This window comes from Orbicella faveolata, unplaced genomic scaffold (genome assembly GCF_042242905.1).
Source record: "Orbicella faveolata isolate gen_17 unplaced genomic scaffold, um_ofav_v1 contig_34, whole genome shotgun sequence".
Taxonomy (NCBI): Eukaryota; Metazoa; Cnidaria; class Anthozoa; order Scleractinia; family Merulinidae; genus Orbicella; species Orbicella faveolata.
The window spans coordinates 30,764,419-30,784,269 of NW_028301563.1; the positions used below are offsets into that span (position 1 = coordinate 30,764,419).

At 40.0% G+C, this 19,851-nt stretch overlaps 3 protein-coding genes across 4 annotated transcripts in view; all 3 read left to right on the plus strand.

Moving 5' to 3' along the window:
• Nucleotides 1-1,942: 1,942 nt before the first annotated feature.
• On the plus strand, nucleotides 1,943-8,080 carry LOC110048863 (sepiapterin reductase-like). Its single transcript, XM_020754623.2, has 6 exons — nucleotides 1,943-2,216; nucleotides 3,358-3,428; nucleotides 4,711-4,859; nucleotides 5,643-5,793; nucleotides 6,828-6,947; nucleotides 7,833-8,080. Exons 1-6 carry the CDS (start codon nucleotides 2,021-2,023, stop codon nucleotides 7,929-7,931), a joined length of 786 nt encoding a protein of 261 aa, XP_020610282.2. The 5' UTR covers nucleotides 1,943-2,020; the 3' UTR covers nucleotides 7,932-8,080.
• Nucleotides 8,081-10,163: 2,083 nt separating this feature from the next.
• LOC110048881 (uncharacterized) lies at nucleotides 10,164-16,210 on the plus strand. Of its 2 annotated transcripts, none has more exons than XM_089298952.1 (3): nucleotides 10,164-10,431; nucleotides 14,446-14,637; nucleotides 15,146-16,210. In XM_089298952.1, the coding sequence occupies exons 1-3, from the start codon at nucleotides 10,239-10,241 to the stop codon at nucleotides 15,427-15,429; spliced, it is 669 nt and encodes a 222-aa protein (XP_089155078.1). In that variant the 5' UTR covers nucleotides 10,164-10,238; the 3' UTR covers nucleotides 15,430-16,210. The 2 variants fall into 2 exon arrangements, with proteins under 2 accessions (XP_089155078.1, XP_020610296.2); XM_020754637.2 differs by lacking the exon at nucleotides 10,164-10,431 and adding an exon at nucleotides 11,617-11,884.
• Nucleotides 16,211-19,025: 2,815 nt separating this feature from the next.
• The window catches only part of LOC110048903 (kinesin-like protein KIF13A), a 30,950-nt gene continuing 30,124 nt past the window's right edge, over nucleotides 19,026-19,851 (plus strand). Inside the window, exons 1-2 of the mRNA XM_089298953.1 lie at nucleotides 19,026-19,279; nucleotides 19,374-19,452. Coding sequence (XP_089155079.1) covers nucleotides 19,228-19,279; nucleotides 19,374-19,452 — 131 coding nt within the window. The 5' untranslated portion in view covers nucleotides 19,026-19,227. The remainder of the gene's footprint in view (nucleotides 19,280-19,373; nucleotides 19,453-19,851) is intronic.

A 19,851-nucleotide genomic window follows, 5' to 3' on the forward strand; every position in this document is an offset into this window, starting at 1 on the left:
TTGATCACAGAAATGATAAATATTGTAGTTTCGCTGCGCACTGAGTGTGGGATCGCATGTATAGCTAGCTGTCTGCAATCAAATCAAACTAGTTTGGCTTTTAAGTGCCGGGGCTAAATAAACTAACTGAAGGCCGACAGCGGACTTTCACGCAAGACCGCGCTTCTTTCAAACTGCGCCTGTAAACTGACGTTTTAACACGTGCGCGCCGTCGCGCATGGGTTTATAGTGTAAAAATGGGACTTAAATGCAATTTAAGGTTTAAAAAAGAGGTTTATACTGCATTGAGACTACACAACGCTTCGCTGAACTAAAAATTTGTGGATTTCTGTGCGGAGGGGTTCTCAAATTCGCAGTTTCCCCATTCAACTATAGCCTTCACGAATTTTACAAACGCCAGTTTAGATATAAAGAGCACAGAAACTGACTTGAGACCAACTCTCAGTCAAAACTTGAAAGAAGCATTTACAAATTTGTTTGTCGTTTGCATTCCGCATTTCTTTATTCAGCGCGTTAATTGAATTTGTAAGATTGTTTGCAATTTAATTTCCTTCAGGAGGCGCGTTCATGGAAGTTATGTTAATTGTTGGCGCGGTCAAAAGCGTTTTTCATGGTTGATTTCTTCTTTAACGCATTGAGAAGAAATGATCTCAATTTCAAACACTTTTTCATTAGTGTGTTGGATGTAGTCTTCCGTTGAATGAGTTCCGGCTGGATTACATCCCAAAGAAATGAAAAGGACGCGCTGGATAGCGCAATGATTGCTCGTCTCATAAAATATTTCTTTTTTTCCAGGAATAAGCATTCTGATTAGATTATGCATTAAAATAACAATCTTTTAATTCATGATCTAAAACTCTCATGGAAACATGTGAAAAAACCCCTCCTCCCTCTACTTCTTACCCCGCCCCACAAACAGGGATCTCAGGCCGACAGGTTACCCGTTTCACCCGTGGGTGCTAAGTAAACAATTACACTATACTGCGCCAACTTCTTGTCAAAGAAGATTTCCAGTTCACTGAGCTAGAGAATTATGAGGTTAGTTGGAGTAAAACACAATTTAATCGAAGCCGTGAACCGGCTGATTTTGTGGCCACATTATCTGATAAATTGTTTACTTGGAGCGTTCGAACTGGCACCCCTCTCTATTGAAGGCTCGCCATCAACTATGAAGCTGTGAATACATTCTTCAAGGACAATTAATTGCGGTGAAAGTAAACTAACACTACATCAAGAGACGTACAAATTAAATGAGCTCCGATGCCTGGTCACTTTTATTGAAAAAAAAAGCGAGCTTGAATTTCTCCGGTGATCATCTACGGTGGAGCAAAAATTCCACGTATCTCACACGAGTTGATGAGTTTTAGAATTCAATATCACTGTTTCATTAATGTTTACAAACAACGTGATCCCAGTTTTTGCTTGTAGCTTCAAGGGTGGTCGTGGATATATCAGACTACCTAACGAGTTGAAGCAACATGGCGTAAAATCATCTCCCTTCACTATCTAATCGAATCTAAATAAGATTTACGTCGCTAAGTTTGATTCAGAAATGTCACAACAGAAATGTGCGATGTTTTCAAATATTTTCGACCTACATTACAGAAGATAACTGACAGCGGTCCAATGAGTTTGGTTTTTGTATCCACATTGGAAAAACGCCGATAAAATATAGCAAAATGCTGTTTAGTTTCCTCAACAGTTGAAACACCGGAACGAATTTTCTCAGGCCATTTTTAAAGGAGGGCAGACTCAAACGGCTAGCGTTTTCTATATTTCTCAAGACTGGAGTGCTTTGTAAAGGTAGGGCACGTTTTATTTGAACCATGCTCGGATTAGCCAATCGAAGTTCATGACATGTTCAACTCCGAGAAAACCCTGGGGTCGAGTTCCCGCTTTACTGCGCGGCTGCTAAGTTTAGCTACCGAACCTCGTACCCAGGGTCTTCTGCACTTATCAGAGACTGTTCCTTCTGTTATTCCTTCTGGGCTTGTTTTTGAGTTTTTGGGAGGACTGAACGATGTTCGAGTCTGGATCGAAAACCTGTTGTCTTATTTCTGGAGCTAGCCGTGGTTTTGGGCGATCCGTAGCCGTCGCATTAGCCGGGCAATTCTCTGATTCTGGAACCAAGGGTCATTTTATTCTCATTTCGCGCTCTGGAGATGACCTTGAAGAAACGAGGAATACAATTATTCAAGTTTGCGCAACCGCTGAAGGTAAAGCCAGCCATATTAGAAGCATAGGTGATATTATGCGTCAGTTCAGTAGAAACATCCATACATCCCCCCCTGGGCAACCTGCCGGGCAATCCCCAGGGCATCGGACATTTTGAATTTTTGGTTGGTTTCCTATACCCCGGGCCAAAAATGGCGATCAAACGCCCCACCCTAGGGGGACATACTTGACGATCAAATGCCCCTACCCCCAGGAGTACAATCCAAAAACTAGTAATGGAAAAGAAAACGAAAGTCGCCCTCAAGCACCCTGTTTGAACTTCCACTGTGGTCCACCCATTTATTTTATTTATTATGTAATTTAAGCTCATCAGTATATAAAAGTGATTACATTTTTACTTGAAAACTTTATCTTTACCTTCAAACTTACCACACAACAGCTTCCCAAGGCCTCTCTTTTTGAACAATTTTATGAAGAACATTGTTTTCTCTTGATGCCATTCAAATTTCCCCCTACCCCTCTCAAATATCCCCACCCCAATATTAAGGTGGGGGTGAACATGAAAGCCGTATTTTGGCTGGGTATTATGGTTTTAATGCAAATAGCTCATTCACGTTTCAAGCAGTCAAAAGTCTCTCTACTCATCCCACATATCTGTGGTTTGGGCTGTTTTATAAATTTTTAGGTGATTTTTGGGTATATTTGGGGATATGTAGTTTTTCTCAAAGGATTAGTAAAATTTATGGAAATAGGAAATTTTGAAGATTTGATGTTGTCTAAAATTGGAATTTGAAGTTAAAAGTTGGTAGATGTACAACAAACAGTGGTCCACCAACCTGGGGTGCCCTTTCAGGAGCATTCAATTGTCTGGTGGTGTTCCAGAACTTTTTCTTCATTTTAATCCCTCTTTAAACTTCCTAAAATTTCACTTAAATTCAGGTAGACCCACACCAACCTCTGACTTCAAACCCCATGCCTCCTTCCTCAAGTAAATCAGCATGTCTCCAATCTCTTTAATTGATACATCATGATACATTATCATTACCGGTACTCCTTTCTTAAAGTGAGTGATCTTTTGATATCTTTAGTTAGCATATTTAGTTGGTATATTCAGTTGCCATGAGTATGATTAATCATTTGGCAAAATGTCACAATTGTGTTTTGCATTTTCTGTTTGCATAGTTCACATCGTTATTGCTAATCTTGGAGAAATGAATACCCTGGATCAAACTCTTAAGACTGCCTTCAGTAAGGTAAATACAATGATGGACACTAGGTGGTAATTAAGTAAGCAAAGTAAGTAATCTTTATTAACATGCTAGAGAATACACTGAGCTCATTACAATTTAAATTACAAATATTACTACTTTGCAGGTATTGCAAAACAGACAAAAAGCATTTAGAAATTATAAAAAAATATCTAGATAGTATTTTAGGAAAAAAAATCCCTGAAATTATATTATAATAAAATAATAAAACTATGTAAATAAAAGGACAATGAGACTATGCGACCATGTACAATTCATTGTAGCTGTAAGAAGTCAACTGTATTTAAGCATCTTTTAAAGCTATTAAGTTTAATTTTATGTCTTACAGCCCTAATGGCAATGCATTCCATATCTTCGCAGCCAAGTACCTTCATGATTTTAGTCCGTACTTTTTAGTAGTGAAACTTGTTGGTTGAACACCATGTTTTAACTCATCCATGTGTCTTTGTTCCTTAAGGGGCACTACTGATTAGAGGGATTTTGCTGGATTATTTATCAAAACAGTTCTAAAATTGTTACTCTGAAAGATCTTCACTCCTTCACAATCCCAAGTGAATACAATAATTAGAACATCAACTATTAATATAACAGAGCAGTAGCTAATAAAAGGCAAACTGAGGCACTTGCCTGAGTTTTTTAGACACCCTAAATACCTAGGAAGAGAATTCAACCACAGATATTGCCTCAGTTATGACTCTTTCATGGACATTGCCCCACTCATCATTTTTTCTGGCTTACGGCCCTGATGAAGATAGAATCTGATGAATACCTCAGCAGAGTACCTAGGCAAGATCATGAAGTACGATGTAGATGGTGATTTTTGGATGGCAACTGGCCACTTTTCACAACCCTTCCACATGTGACAACCTTAAGACAAGTGTACAACACATATTGTTTCATGTAATTCGAACCTATGATTAGGTGGAGAAAATGTAGGTGTGATCTGCACAAACCAATTTGTGCACACTTGTTGTAAACTTGTTGCATGCAGCAAAGCTGTACTGTTTATATCGACTCTCATAATCCATGAAATGTCTTCACTCACACACAATTGGTCTAAATGTGTCATGTGACTGAGTATGCCTCAGCTAAAACTGGGGAATATCAATGAATATCAGTGATATTCCCCAATTTTCAGATTCCACATGTTGTGAAAAATATTTGAAAGATAATAAGCACAATAGCCTCCATTTGGCTTTAAAAATATTGCCAAATGGAGGCCATTGTTTATATAATAATGATAATTATCCTGTTTTTGTCTGACTAGGTTGAGCCATCCAAAGTTACTCATGCCTTGCTTGTGAACAATGCTGGGTCAATTGGTGATGTATCAAAAGACACAAAGGATGTATCCCAGGATGTCAGCTCCCTTCAAGATTACTTTAACCTCAATCTTACCTCTCCTATGTTTCTCACGTAAGATTTTATATTTGCTTCTTTGTTTAAGTTTTAAATTATTATTAACACTGTGTCCTGAATAAATAGAAGCCAGGGTAAGCTATAAGATATAAGATATAATGGAAAGATGACACTGTCAAAACCATTGATTAGTAAACGCCAGGCTTTGGTAAACTGAATATGAGTCAAATAGATGATGGCCGAGTTTGTAGCAAATGGTGGGGGTATTTTCTTATAAAAATTAGGCATCTTTGGTATCAGCAGCATGAGTTGTCTAAAAGAATTCTTCTACTCCATTTTTTGGATGGGATGCAAGTCCATTGCAGGATAACCCCAGCATTAAATGCCTGGGCAGAGAGAGTCAGTGATAGAGAGTAACATTTCTTGTCCAAGAACAAAATCCATCGACATTGTCCTGGACCACTTGATTCTGGGTCCAACGTGCATCCCACCAATTGTTGTGCAAGTACATCATTGTTACAATGCCAATATTTGCTAATTGATTATATATTATGTTTGTTTATAAATTCTTGTCTCATGGAGATGCAGTGGTCAAAGCAGTCAAGGTGTGCTGTGTTCTTGGACACCTTACCCCCACAGTCCCTTTCTTCATAAATAGGTACCAGGCAACCTTGTGATTGACTAGCATCCCAGTTAGGGGAAGGAGGAGTAAGAATATCCTTTAATGCAACAGAACTTTGATACCCTCAAAGTAAATGCAGTAAATGCCTCACACAGACATTATTTTTCCGTTCTTGTTTTTGTCTGTTTGGCAATGTAGTAACCAGATTTCTTTTTTAGGTCAAAGTTTCTTCAACAATTCAAAGAAGCAAGTTGTACAGTAGTTAATGTGTCATCCCTCATGGCTGTGCAAGCTTTTCCTTATTTCTCATTATACTGCACTGGCAAAGCAGCTCGGGATATGATGTGTCAAGTACTGGCTAAAGAAGAGGTAAATAAATGTTTTTGTCGTTGTCTTGATAACTTTTGCCTAAAGAATTTTACTTAGCTCTGTCATTTTTTGGTCATTTTATCATTGTGAGAGGCATGATGGCCTTATCATGGTTGGTGTGCTCGACTTCTCGAGCCCTGGCCAGGGAAATTAATGGTGTTGTTTTCTTTGGTGAGACATTTTACTGTCACAGTGCCTCTCTCCATCTAGGTGTATAAATTGTTACCAGCAAATGTAATGCTGGGGGTAACGCTTCAATGGACTAGCATCTCATCCATGGGGAGTAGAAAATTAACACCCAGTCACTTTGTGCTATGTAGAGAGATTAGTACCGGGTGTGCATTTTCCAAACAGAAGATAGTGCCCCATTTTCTCCAAAAAATTAATGGTTTACAATTAGTGCTTGAGGACTGCTAGTTGATTCATGATTGAAACATGAGTGTGGTTAACAAAACAACAGTGAGAGACAGGCGCTGGCCATTAAATTTCCAAATCTTCAGTTGCCAAATCTTCAATTGCTAAATCCTGAATTGCCAAGTCTTGAATTTCCAAATGTTGAATTTCCAAGGTTTGGCAATTCAAGATTTGGCAGCTCAAGTTTTGGGAATTCAAGATTTGGAAATTCAAAATTTTGAAATTCAAGACTGGCTTGCCAAATGTTGAGAATTCCAAATTTGGCCTGCCTGAATTATTGAAAATTCTAGACTTGAATATTCAAGATTTTGCTTGCCAAATAATGAAAATTTAACATTTGGAAATTCAAGATATGGCCTGCCAAATATTGAAAGTTCATTTTCAGCCAGCTGTCGACTTCACTTTTGTAACAGAATTTTCCCCTTTTGTCTCATCACATGCATAGTTTTCAACGTTGTAGGCTTTTAGCTGTAGAGCATTTGAGAAGCATATTTTTCTAAAGTATCTCCTTAAAGGGGTACAATTTGGTAAACTTAATTACTGAGTATGAGTCTTGATTTAATGTGTTAATGTACGTAACTAATGACTTTGACAGTACTCCCTGTGTTAAAATCTTGCAGCCTAATGTGCGAGTCTTAAACTATGCCCCTGGACCACTGCTTACAAACATGTATGAGACAATACGCACCACTTGCGGTAATCATGAAGTTGTTGAAATGTTTAACACCAGCAAAGAAGAAGTGAGCATTCCCGTTTTTGTGTTACCATACATTTACCATGTAGTCTAAAGATATAATTATGTGTTTTTCTTTTCTGTATATAAAGGCGAATTCTAAGGAAATTTGCAAAGAAATATCTTTTCCTTCTTTTGCAAAAAAATGCTGACGTCAGCATTTTTGTCCGAGAGTCAAGGTGTGGCAATCCCCAGTTTTCTTTGTGCATTCCAATAGCCCTTGCTAAGACCTACTTTTTCCACATAGTCCTAATCTGGCGAAAAGATTTTGTTAAAGATAGTTGTGTTAACGGTGGAACAGGCATGTTAAATGCACTTCAATACACTAATGGTACCCAGCCCTCTTCACATCAGTGGCACAATTTTGTAACGCCGTGTTCAACTTATCTTCTATTGGTACAACAAAATTGCGACAAAAGATACAAGAGTGTTTTCCTTGAGCAGCAGAGGCTTTAACCACACCAACGTTTAAGGTCGGCACACACCAGGGGACATGTTTTGGGGACATGAAGCGGGAACAAGCCCCTTCGTGTGTCCGCATAGAACACAGGTAGCTCGGACAGCATGCAAGCTGGTGAGCACGCCAGGACACTTTGAAAGAGCAGTGCACAGGATACAACATTGAAATCTGAGGCCATTTTGTCTCGCTTTATGATGCACGATTTCAAGCAGGCTAAATCACATGCTATATGTCGCAGGGACAAAATTTTGTCCCTGCAACAGAACTTTTTCGCAAAAACGGGCATGTCGCAAGAGGAAAACTGTCGCTGTAACATGTCCCCGCAGTATTTCTCCTAGCGTGTGCCGACCTTCGGCATTCTTTGATGAAATTATAATCATTCTAGGGTGCTTTAATATTGTTTGACGCATATACATTTTTTTTTTCTTTCAGAATAAAGTTTTATCACCAGATGAGTCCGCGAGGAAACTTTTAATAATTTTGAAAGAGAACACCTTCACGTCTGGCTCGCATGTTGATTACTTTGACTGAAAAAGAACGACTGCCAAAATACGACATCCTTTGGCGCCGTCTACACTACGCCGCAAATGTTTGAAAAAGCAGCTTTCTTTCTACGGTTAGACCTACCGTCCACACTAATCCGTCACGAAAATGGAGCTTTTCGAAAACGCTCTTGAAAGCGGAGGAATTAGAAAACGCCGGCTTTGCGTTTTAATGTGGACGGAAACCATTTTTAAAACGGAGCTTTTTGACAACGAAGACGACTCGATAGTCATGTGATTTCCCTGCCCAGGTTTCCTCAAAGACAAATCCAAAATGACGGGTGATTGTTGCGTTTTTAAATTCCTCTGGCATAATATGGACGGAAAACATTTGATGCATTTTCGGAGTAAAAACGCCGTTTACAAATTTCTCCGGCGTAGTGTGGGCGGGTCTTTAATTTCCATGGTATGAAATGTTTATTACTTCATAAATGATTTAATAATGTATTGTGATGGAGATGCTTCACATCAAGAGTGAAGGTGACTCGATACGAGAGAGCAGCAGATTGCTAACTTCAAAGAAGTGGAAATCCAGGATTTTTACGTTGTGTATGAAAATTGGAGATTGAATAAGTTTGAATTAGTGTTATGTTCCATCTTGAGATGTAAAACTATATATTTATTATTTTAATGAGCTCAATAAAGGATCATTATTGATGTACAAATCTTGTCGTAATTTAATTTGTCGCAGCTGTTGGTCTCTTCCACGGCCAGACGTTCAGTTAACTGGGGCATGCTACAAAGAAACGGCGAAGCAAAATAAAGGAAAGAGTGGGGCTTGGTGCGAGGAGGGAAGTTCTCTCGCCTTCCTGCACGGCGCTTCTCGCCTATTTTTCCGAGCGTCACTGAATACCTGGAAGAGGCGAGGAAAACAACTTCCTTTCTCCGTTACCTTTAGGCGACATCAGATGTAAGCAATTATTATTATTATTATTATTATTATTATTATTATTGTTATTGTTATTATTATTATTGCTGTTACTATATTATTATTATTATTATTATTATTATTATTATTATTGTTATTATCAATTTTTGCTCATTAAAGCGTGGCTGCGAAAAAAGCAACGGCGCAAGTACCTAAAATGCACAAAATTTACGTGAACTTGCATTTTACTTCATCAATCAATCAATCAATCAATCAATCAAAGAAACCAATTAGCGACTAGCATGCTGATAGAATCCGATCCATAGATTGATTTCAGTTAGGCTCATTACGGATGCCAAGACTGTCAGCCACATGGCACACTTGCCCTGTTTTATAATAACTTGACTTTCTGCGCTGAACTGAAGAACAATAATTATATTTCCTGAAGGTAAATCAGATATGCACTATAGACAAGTCGATGATTAGTCTTTATGCTCACATGAGCGATAAAGGATGTTTTTCTGTCCAAAAAATTTAAAGGAAATCAATTACCATATTTGTGCTACCAGCATCTTTAGGACGGGGTTAAGAGGAAGGGGGTATTCCCCTAGGGGGGGGGGGGGGCTCCCCATGTAAAAAGGTCGGGGTTGCTCGTCGTCTCGCTTAGGAGTGAATATCAAGGATTCTGGTCTCATTTAGCGTGTTCAGGACAAAACGCCATTGTAAATTTGGGCCCCAAAGTATCTTTCAGGGTGCACTCAAAGAAATAATAATAAAAAAGCGCTCTTATTTCCGTTTTTAGGCTAGATTTCGGTCTGCAAGCGTGGGTTCCTTTCCTGAACAGCGGATGGAAATCGAGCCAATTCCGTTTAAAGTGATATTTTTTTAGGGGTCAAATAACGCTCGAGCAACTCCCAGATTGTTCTCTTGTTGGGTTTTAATTCAAATTTTCCGACCATCGTCCGTGACCTTTTCTTATGCGAATCCCGCCAAGGGTATTCCTCTTGGGTTATGTTAGTGTGAAATTATAACGGTATAGGTTCTGCCTTATTGGTCTGAGAGTGTAAGGTTACTCCACTACCCACCCCAGGCTCTACCTATCCACATCTTTCATGGTAGAATCTAATTGAATTCTCATAAACAGTTCCCACGGCGCCATTTTAGTTTCTTGCCAAATTCTTTATCTTGAAGACGTCTTTTGTCGCCAAGAAAAACGGAAATCGCTGAGAGCAGAAATACTGCTACAGATAATGTTTCTATTCAGCGACCAGTGTATCAATTGCTCTATCAATATGTCAATCATTTCTGGATCAGCCAATCAAGAGAGTTTTCTGTCTGCCACATGGTGTTTATTGAGCTATATCTATCTAATCCAGCCAATTCATTGTCACACGAAATAGCGGGAGCATTTGTTGCAAGCCGGGGAAAATGGAAGCTACTACCAAGCCAGAAAAACAACAACCTAGTTCATTTGGAACTCTCCAGAAGGTGTTGATATTTCTTGTGGTGCTCGCTGTCTGTGTTGGGTTTTTTGTTGGTCTGTTGTTAGTGAGGACGCGTCTGACTTCTCTCGAGGAGACTGTCAATGACTTGAGCGAAGTCTGCGAAACACCTTCCTGGGGTAAGTCTCAAGCAGATATCTTGCTCTATCATTTTACTTCATCAATCAATCAATCAATCAATCAATCAATCAATCAATCAATCAATCAATCAATCAATCAATCAATCAATCAAAGAAACCAATTAGCGACTAGCATGCTGATAGAATCCGATCCATAGATTGATTTCAGTTAGGCTCATTACGGATGCCAAGACTGTCAGCCACATGGCACACTTGCCCTGTTTTATAATAACTTGACTTTCTGCGCTGAACTGAAGAACAATAATTATATTTCCTGAAGGTAAATCAGATATGCACTATAGACAAGTCGATGATTAGTCTTTATGCTCACATGAGCGATAAAGGATGTTTTTCTGTCCAAAAAATTTAAAGGAAATCAATTACCATATTTGTGCTACCAGCATCTTTAGGACGGGGTTAAGAGGAAGGGGGTATTCCCCTAGGGGGGGGGGGGGGCTCCCCATGTAAAAAAGTCGGGGTTGCTCGTCGTCTCGCTTAGGAGTGAATATCAAGGATTCTGGTCTCATTTAGCGTGTTCAGGACAAAACGCCATTGTAAATTTGGGCCCCAAAGTATCTTTTAGGGTGCACTCAAAGAAATAATAATAAAAAAGCGCTCTTATTTCCGTTTTTAGGCTAGATTTCGGTCTGCAAGCGTGGGTTCCTTTCCTGAACAGCGGATGGAAATCGAGCCAATTCCGTTTAAAGTGATATTTTTTTAGGGGTCAAATAACGCTCGAGCAACTCCCAGATTGTTCTCTTGTTGGGTTTTAATTCAAATTTTCCGACCATCGTCCGTGACCTTTTCTTATGCGAATCCCGCCAAGGGTATTCCTCTTGGGTTATGTTAGTGTGAAATTATAACGGTATAGGTTCTGCCTTATTGGTCTGAGAGTGTAAGGTTACTCCACTACCCACCCCAGGCTCTACCTATCCACATCTTTCATGGTAGAATCTAATTGAATTCTCATAAACAGTTCCCACGGCGCCATTTTAGTTTCTTGCCAAATTCTTTATCTTGAAGACGTCTTTTGTCGCCAAGAAAAACGGAAATCGCTGAGAGCAGAAGTACTGCTGCAGATAATGTTTCTATTCAGCGACCAGTGTATCAATTGCTCTATCAATATGTCAATCATTTCTGGATCAGCCAATCAAGAGAGTTTTCTGTCTGCCACATGGTGTTTATTGAGCTATATCTATCTAATCCAGCCAATTCATTGTCACACGAAATAGCGGGAGCATTTGTTGCAAGCCGGGGAAAATGGAAGCTACTACCAAGCCAGAAAAACAACAACCTAGTTCATTTGGAACTCTCCAGAAGGTGTTGATATTTCTTGTGGTGCTCGCTGTCTGTGTTGGGTTTTTTGTTGGTCTGTTGTTAGTGAGGACGCGTCTGACTTCTCTCGAGGAGACTGTCAATGACTTGAGTGAAGTCTGCGAAACACCTTCCTGGGGTAAGTCTCAAGCAGATATCTTGCTCTCTTTGGCTTAGATTTTGAAATTTTACAACGTCACCTCCATTGAAAATTACTAACACTGAGTTGCCAGGATTCTTAGCTCGTTCTACAGAAACAGAAACCATAAGCTCCGGCCTGATGGGCCACTTGGCTCGTATGGAGACTTTATCTCTATCTAGGCTACGGGAAACCAGCACCAAATCTGCCTGCAATATAATTAGAGGGCTTACAGGAATTATTTTTTCTCCAATACTAGAACAGTATCGCCTTGTATTTTCTAAAAGGTTCAAATCATCTCTAAACGCTAAACATTGTATGAAAGGTAGCCCCAAATAGAAAAGAGAGTACTTTTTTAAGGTGAACATTAATTTTTTTCCTTTTTTCTATAGCTATAGCCTCTTAGTAGTCTGTGTAAACGATCCTCATTGGAGTTGTAGATGTTTGTTGTTAGAAGAAGGCTTAATTTGTTGTGAATCAAGAAATGATTGGAAATTTACAGATGCAAAGATAGCGTCCCGTTCCTTAAAGCCGTCTTTAAGTTCTTTTCAGCTATTGCTCTTAGGTTAGGGAATCGATTAACCACACTCTTTTTTCATAAGAAAATTGTTTCTGCCGCCAGGCGTTGAAGTAATTTTTGAGCCAGACTGCAGGCATTAAAGCTTGGTATGGCACGCATAACTTCCTACGGTAATGTCATTAGTATCGTGCGTAGGGCTAGCGCTGTTCGTTGTGGCTTCCTGATTTTGGCTAGTTTTGCCGCTTTGAGAAAGGAAGAATTTTTAACGAAACATATAACTGTATTGTATTAACAAATTTTCAACCCACAAAATTATATTCTTTTCAAAACTCAGTTTCATTTCGGTTTTCTTAAAACTTCGCAAATTTCAGCCTCAATGTTGTTTTACAAAATACTTTTTTTACATAAAAGAAGAGTGTATACGCGGTGTAACATCATGACGCCGCAGTTCAGAGCAGAAAGGCGTCCTATTTCAGAATAGTATAATACCTTAGCTCCCACACAGGTCACTAAAACGCCTCAGACATTAACCTTGATATCAATTTTAACGCAAATTCCGGTGCTGGATTACTGTGTTTACAGCATATTTTCTGCTTGCACGTGGATTTAACGCCTCTTTAGAGCGTATTAACTTGAGTGTCAAAAGTATCTCGTCTCAGTGGAGTTTTGCTAGCCTGCGTGGAAGGCGTTCAAAGGGAAGGGAGAGGGTGAAATTAGAAGCGTGCCCCTCCTATCACGCCTCGCGCTTCAGAATCTATAATTATCCCCTCTCCTTCCTCTTTTAATGCCTGACACGCAGGCTAGAGTCTTGCAATTCTACGCCAAGAATTCCAAAAAAAAAAAGAAAGAAAGAAAGAAAGAAAGAAAGAAAGAAAGAAAGAAAGAAAGAAAGAAAAACTTGCGTTCTTTTTCAAACACTCAGAACAGAAGCCAAAACCAATGGTGACTCACTGGCACGCGTTTTTATTTATTTAGTTTTTTAATTTTTTATTTTATTTTTTCACGCTTCGCGTCGGCTACATGTATTCGCTTGGAGCCTTGATTACTTCATGCACTTGTTTAGACAATCTTTGTCCCTGGTGATTGGCCTGAGTGATAATTTTGGTTTCGTTTTTGCCCAAAAGATTGTGTTCCTTCAAAGGCTCGGCCAAGCCGGCTAGATCGCCGAAAGCGAGTGATCGATCGAATGCAGGACTTTATTAGCCATCGGGGCATGTGAATGCAGACTCCCTTTTCTTTAGCTGTCACTTAACGTTCCCAATTCATGTCTTTAATTTCTGAAACTGCGTCAATGCATGAAAAAGACTTCACCAAACAAAAATTTCTTACCTTTACCTTTTTTTCGGTTTCGGTATAAATATAATTATTAAATATAATTTCGGTATAATATAATTTTGCCTGTAAATTTTGGCCTCGCGTATAAAAAGCTATCCTCGCGACTTAAATTCAAGAACTCTTATGTTTTTACCTCCCGTGTACCACACGCAATCACGTGTTGTATGGGCCAGCTAAGCAGGCTACCTGACGAACACAAGGTTCTAAAGAATCGAAAAAAATATGCTTCACTGACTGTTTTCTTAACACTTCTTGGAAGTATAAACGTATGAAATCCAGCTGCACAAACAAAGTGGCTTTCAGTCCTGGGGAGCATCCAGTGGGGGGGGGGGGGGGGGGGGGTTCGGGGAACCGGGAGTTCGGTCCAACCCCTAAATTTAAAAAAAATGAGACGTTCTAACACGCTGACTTGGCCTCAGAATGCCGGAAATCCCATTTCCGAAGACCTCAATTGTAAAATGTTTCCGGGAAGAATACCCGACCGCCCCCCCCCCCCTCCCCGGACGGGCTTCGGCGATCCGTATCGCGAACCCTCTCCTCTAAAATCCTATATACGTCTTAGCGGTCTAAGTGCCTGTAAGGAACTCGAGCTCGATCGCGCTTAATTAGCCAAAACTTGGCAAAAGGTTTAAGAGTTATATCCTTCCCCATTTGCAAAAAGGAGACTTTTAAAATCTTTTTTTGTTTGCATTACTTTACCTAACAGGCAGCAATTCAAACCAGAGAAATCGTCGAGACACTGGCTCTGTAAGCTTGGAAGATGTTCGTTGCGAGATTCAAACCCAGCTGCGCTCTTTAACAGCATCTCAGTTGTGCTCACCTCCAGACAAGATTTGTGTGGATGGCCAGCCCGGCGCAAAAGGCGAATCCGGAGAAAGAGGAAAAAGAGGAAAGAGGGGCGAGTCAAACTACTATTTTATCAATTCTCCTTTCTAGATACCTTACAGTTCTTTTAATGTTAGTTCTGAGAATTTGAGAGTGCATCAAGGCCATGTCTTTGATGACTTTTTCTTTATTTCCCTGATCACTTGCCTGATAAAAAATTGACGTTCGGATCACTAGCTCCTGGTTGGTGTTGTTCTAAGTAGTCCAGTGTTCAGTTCCTCGGCCACGTTTGTAAATAGCCATTTTTAACCCCGTTATGTTCATTTTCATCATTTGATTTCCTTGGTCATTTGAAACAGTCGGGGAGTGTTCAATCAAGGTATAATTTTTTTTAACTAAGGGAACGAAAGATATAGCAACCTCGATCTCAGGCTCTCTCTCCGTCAAGGAGGCAAAGGAGAGAGAGCCTGGGATCAGGGTTGAAGATATGGAAGGCAGTATGGAAAGAGGGCTCTTCTACGAGCTCCAAATACGACAAAGGGTTGAAACTAGGATTAATGTACTACTCGTTGTTTTTGTAGGTTGGCCTGGCAGAAAAGGCGATGATGGATTTCCTGGACCTAAAGGATTGGATGGACGTGACGGAATGCCCGGCTACAAAGGAATACAGGGGTTCCCTGGGATTCAAGGAGAGAGAGGAGAGGACGGCGTACCAGGAATGCCGGGTGACAAGGGTGACCCTGGCTTCATAGGACCTTCTGGCGTGAAAGGCGAAATAGGGGAACCAGGCTTTAATGGGTTGCCTGGAGCAAAAGGCCAACCCGGAGCCAAGGGAGAAAAGGGAGAGCCCGGAATAAGTTCTTAAAGGTGCTATGTCACGGGTTGCGCATCTTGAGTTTGTCGTTTGTAATCCGTGTTTATCTTCTCCATCCTTAACCAGACTTGTTTCTTTATGGTTTATTATTACCTATTTGGTGTTTTTCTATCTTAGTAAACTACTATTTTCAGGTTTCCTTCAATTTAAAGGCAATTTTGTGCGTGGCCAAAATAACTCAAAACACCGCGATTAAGCTCCTTTAAATATCGGATGCTTAGTGGGCAATCAGGCTGTTAAGATTTTTAGTTAGGTTCTTATTTTATTCAGGGATTTAAACTGCAACTATACAAAACAGCACATCTTACCATACTGGAATCCCGGGGGGACTCTTCAAAGTTCTATACAGGGAGGCTGCGCCCCGACGTCCAACCCCTTACCCTTTTGTATACTATTTTGACAGAAAAGGTACCCTTTTATTGCCAAAAAAGTAAGCCTTCTTTTTATTTTCGTGTAGTGCCTAATAAATGAAATGATACAGTCATAAGGTGCGCCTGTTTGAAATATTTTAATTAAAGGCCCTTTAAAATAACTAAACTACAGATATCCCTAACGTTTTATATACCTCAGCTCGTGAAATCCCCACCATTTTGTATACCTAAAGTCTGAAAAAAGTACCCCTTTGGGGCGGAGCCTCCCTTTATAGGCCATTATAGGGAAAATCCCCGGGACTGGAATACATAGGAGCTGGATTTTAAGATAACAGATGCGCAACTCAAGAAATCAAATCTGAAGTATTGTAATTGAAGTAAAGTATATTTTACTCATACAATGCCTGCGTTTCGAATTGATCTTACAAATAAGAACCTGATTTAAATTTTAGGCCGAATTGGGTTTTATAGAATGGTAGTCTAATTTCTAAATTTCAGTCTGTAGGTATACATGTGCACTACGAATAGTCCTTCTTTCGCTTAGCCCGTCGTGCGTGACGCGAAAGAAATGGCCCTCAGGATTTCACGCGCCCATTTATTCCGCGCGGTTAATTTACGGTCTTGCTCAACGGACCAAGTGAAAGAGGATCTACTCGTAGTCTGGTACACATGGGTAGGCCTTGGCGGATTGTGCTAGCATAATTTTGGGCATAATTGGAGCAAAAAAAAACATACTTTTTTAAACGAGCACTGCCACGGTATAATTAGCAAATTTTAGCACTTTTTGGAGCATAAATTCATAAAATTTAGTAAATATGGTGTATTTTCTACAGAAATAAATTAGATTTGGTTAGTATGTTTTTTTGCAATACGTGTTTTAGCTACGGTAATAGTAGTATTGACTTTGTTCTGACATGCTTAGTTACTAGGCAGCTAATTTGGACAGCTGACGGCCGAGACAAACTGCCATAAAACACAAATAAATTTACAACAACAGTTTATTTGAAAAACATAATTTGGTGTCGTTATTGCGCGCCTCTATGTACAGAATCTACGTCATTTTGTGAGCATAATTTCGGAAATCAGGAGCATATTTTGGGAATTCTGGCATAATTTTGGCATAATTTGGCAAAATTTCGAGCACTGCTAGTAGTATAATATGCCACTTTTAGGAGCACAATCCGCCAAGGCCTATACATGGGTGTTTACTCACTCTGCTTATGTCACTCTGTTTGACGCTCAGCCATGTGAGATCAGTCCCAGGTTGTTCGAAAGGCGGATAACGCTATCCACTGCACCGGATAAATCACTATCCAGCGGATAGCGTGAACGATGGCTTACATATTTAGCTTGAGCAAGTTCTGAGAGCAATTTAGACGCACTGAACAGATCTAGACAATTTCGAAATTCAAAGGTAAAATATAAATTCATATTTAGTGGGCGTTGTCGTCGGGGTCGCCGTCGTCATTGCTTGAACTCTCTTAGTATACTTCAGTGAACTCCATCGATTCTGAGCGACACTTTCGCAGCAGTCGTATAGTAGTCTTGGCAATATGAAAACCACGTAAAAAGAAAGCTTCAGTTCGGGGACCGCGGAGACCATTTTAAAGTGGTAGGGACTTAAACTATGGGCGGCCAAGACAAACAAGCATTAGGGGTCGACGTTCCGCAGTAGACTGCTCACAGCCCTCTTTTTTCTCGCCTTTTATTTGAATGCGCGGATAGAATCGCGAGAGAAGTGGACGCCAGCGGAAAACGAGAAGACTTGACTGGGTAGGGGTGGGGACCAAGATTGCAAACCCCACTCCCCCCTCCCACCTCCGCGTGCTTTGCTCGCTTCGCTGGCTTTATCTTTCGGGTGCGTGAATACAGAGGCTGTGAAGAGTTTATTCCATCATTCAGTATACATTTGCGCGCCGTTATCCATGTCATTGGCCTTTAACTCTGTTTAAATGTCATTTCACTTCAGACTTGCATAATCCGCAAAATCTTCTGCAACGTTTCAGATTTTTCCGTGAATGTTCGGCCCCGATTTGACTCAATTTTCCAGAATATAGAGGACAGTAAAGGAAATTGTGCGAAGAATACAGTTAAATCTCGCGTATAAGAACCTATTTTTTTTAAGTCTAAGGTCTTGTATTTTGGGGCAGTTTTTGGCAATTTAGGCTAAGTAGCTTCTTAATTGAGGGTGGTAAAGGGGGGGGGGGTATGGATCACGTTTCACGGAAAATAAAGCAGCCCTTTCACAATTCACGAAAAATACAACATTGGCATTTCACGCTTCACGAAAAATAAAAGAGAACGTTTTGGAAAATCACGGTTCACGGCGACTATGGAAATCTCGATTCGCGAGGGAAAAAATGGCTATTTCACATTTCACAGGAAATAAAAAGGGCCGATCACGGGTCACGAAAATATCCTTTACCACCCTCTTAATTAGGTTCTTAATTTCTATGAAGGACATATAGTTATTGATCACCAGAAAAATAAATAAACTTGGGTTTAGTCCTTGAACTGATATATTACAGTATATAATCACAACTGTACTACTCGGTATCTATTTTCTCATAATCAATTTGCCTCGAAGTCACACTCCTTGGCTAAAATGTTTATCATAATTTAACGGTAGCCCACATATAACAACCTGCTTGATCTTGATTGGCTAAACAGGTTTTTATATAAATTTTTGAGTATTAAAATGGCAAATATCTGCCAGCAGGTTCTTAAAATACTACGTTCTTAGAGGTGGGTTTTACGTTATTTTTATGTCTTACTCGCTTTCCTCGATCACATGTTTCATTAAATCAACTCAAAAAGTAAACACCGCGTGCGCTAAACACAGGCCACATCACTTCGTTTAGATCATGAGACTGAAATGGCTACATCATCGCTATAATTATAATTTGTGACATTTCTGTCCACGGACCGCTTCGGGCCATTTTACATAATTTTGTTTTTGAAATATTGTTTGCTTACAGCTTTATTTGTCACGTGAATAACGCTCCCTTTCTATTTTTTCTACAAACAGTTCTAACAGTGTTTGATATTAATCATGTAATCAAACGAAGTCTGCTATATTGACCTGAACTATCAATATTTCTGTAGACGACAGAGTTATTTCCTGAGCGGTACTTATCTTGTCACTTGTCTCGTATTTTCGCGCCTTTTTCGCGGATTGGCCGACTTCCATATAAGGAATGCGGAACACCAATTGCCGTGTCACTGCAGTTCCCGGATGTCAAGTGAATAGGTTATGGTAAGATATGGCGGCGCGTGTGAGAAGAACGATGGAATATAAACTCTTCGATTTCAATATAAATGAAAAACGCTGAACGGAAGATTCTCTTATGGCGTCTTAACATTGCTAAATCTTCTTATCTGGAAGCCGGTAGTCTGTTGAGTCGCCGATCCGTCTGGGATGAGTTCTAAAGTTAAGGTGGCCGTTCGTGTGAGGCCTTTTAATCGTCGAGGTAGGAACAAATCGTGTTCGTAGCTTAGAAAACCGGTCTTTGATTTCGTGTTTGAACGAGTATGAATTGCTTTGCCTTTCTCGGGATTCCACAGAAATCGATTTGGGGACAAAATGTGTGGTGGATATGGACGAAACACAGACGGTTTTGTTTTCATCGGCATCTCGAGACAAGTAAGTTGTGGGGTTGTGTGCACGCAGGCCAGGGTGGGAAAGAACAGGTCTTATTAGATGTTTTGTTATTTGTGAGCTGATTCGTATTTAATAGTTCGAATGGCCGGATGTGCATCTTATCGTAGATCTCTAGCGATCGGCAAATGCAAGTGAGAATGCTTCGTGCGTAAGCCAATTTTAAGTTCAGCTCGTAAGCTTATAATGGGCTACGTTTATGTAGATTTTTGTTTTGAATGGAAATTTCTTTGAAATCACGGAAACTGGAGCTGCGTGCTGAGCCAGAACACCGTTATATTATATCCTATGCATTGTGCTTCCTTTGCGAGATGATGTTGTGATTTTATTTCTCGCCTAAACTTATTGCTGGCTCCAAAATGATCAATCCACGCGACAACGCCA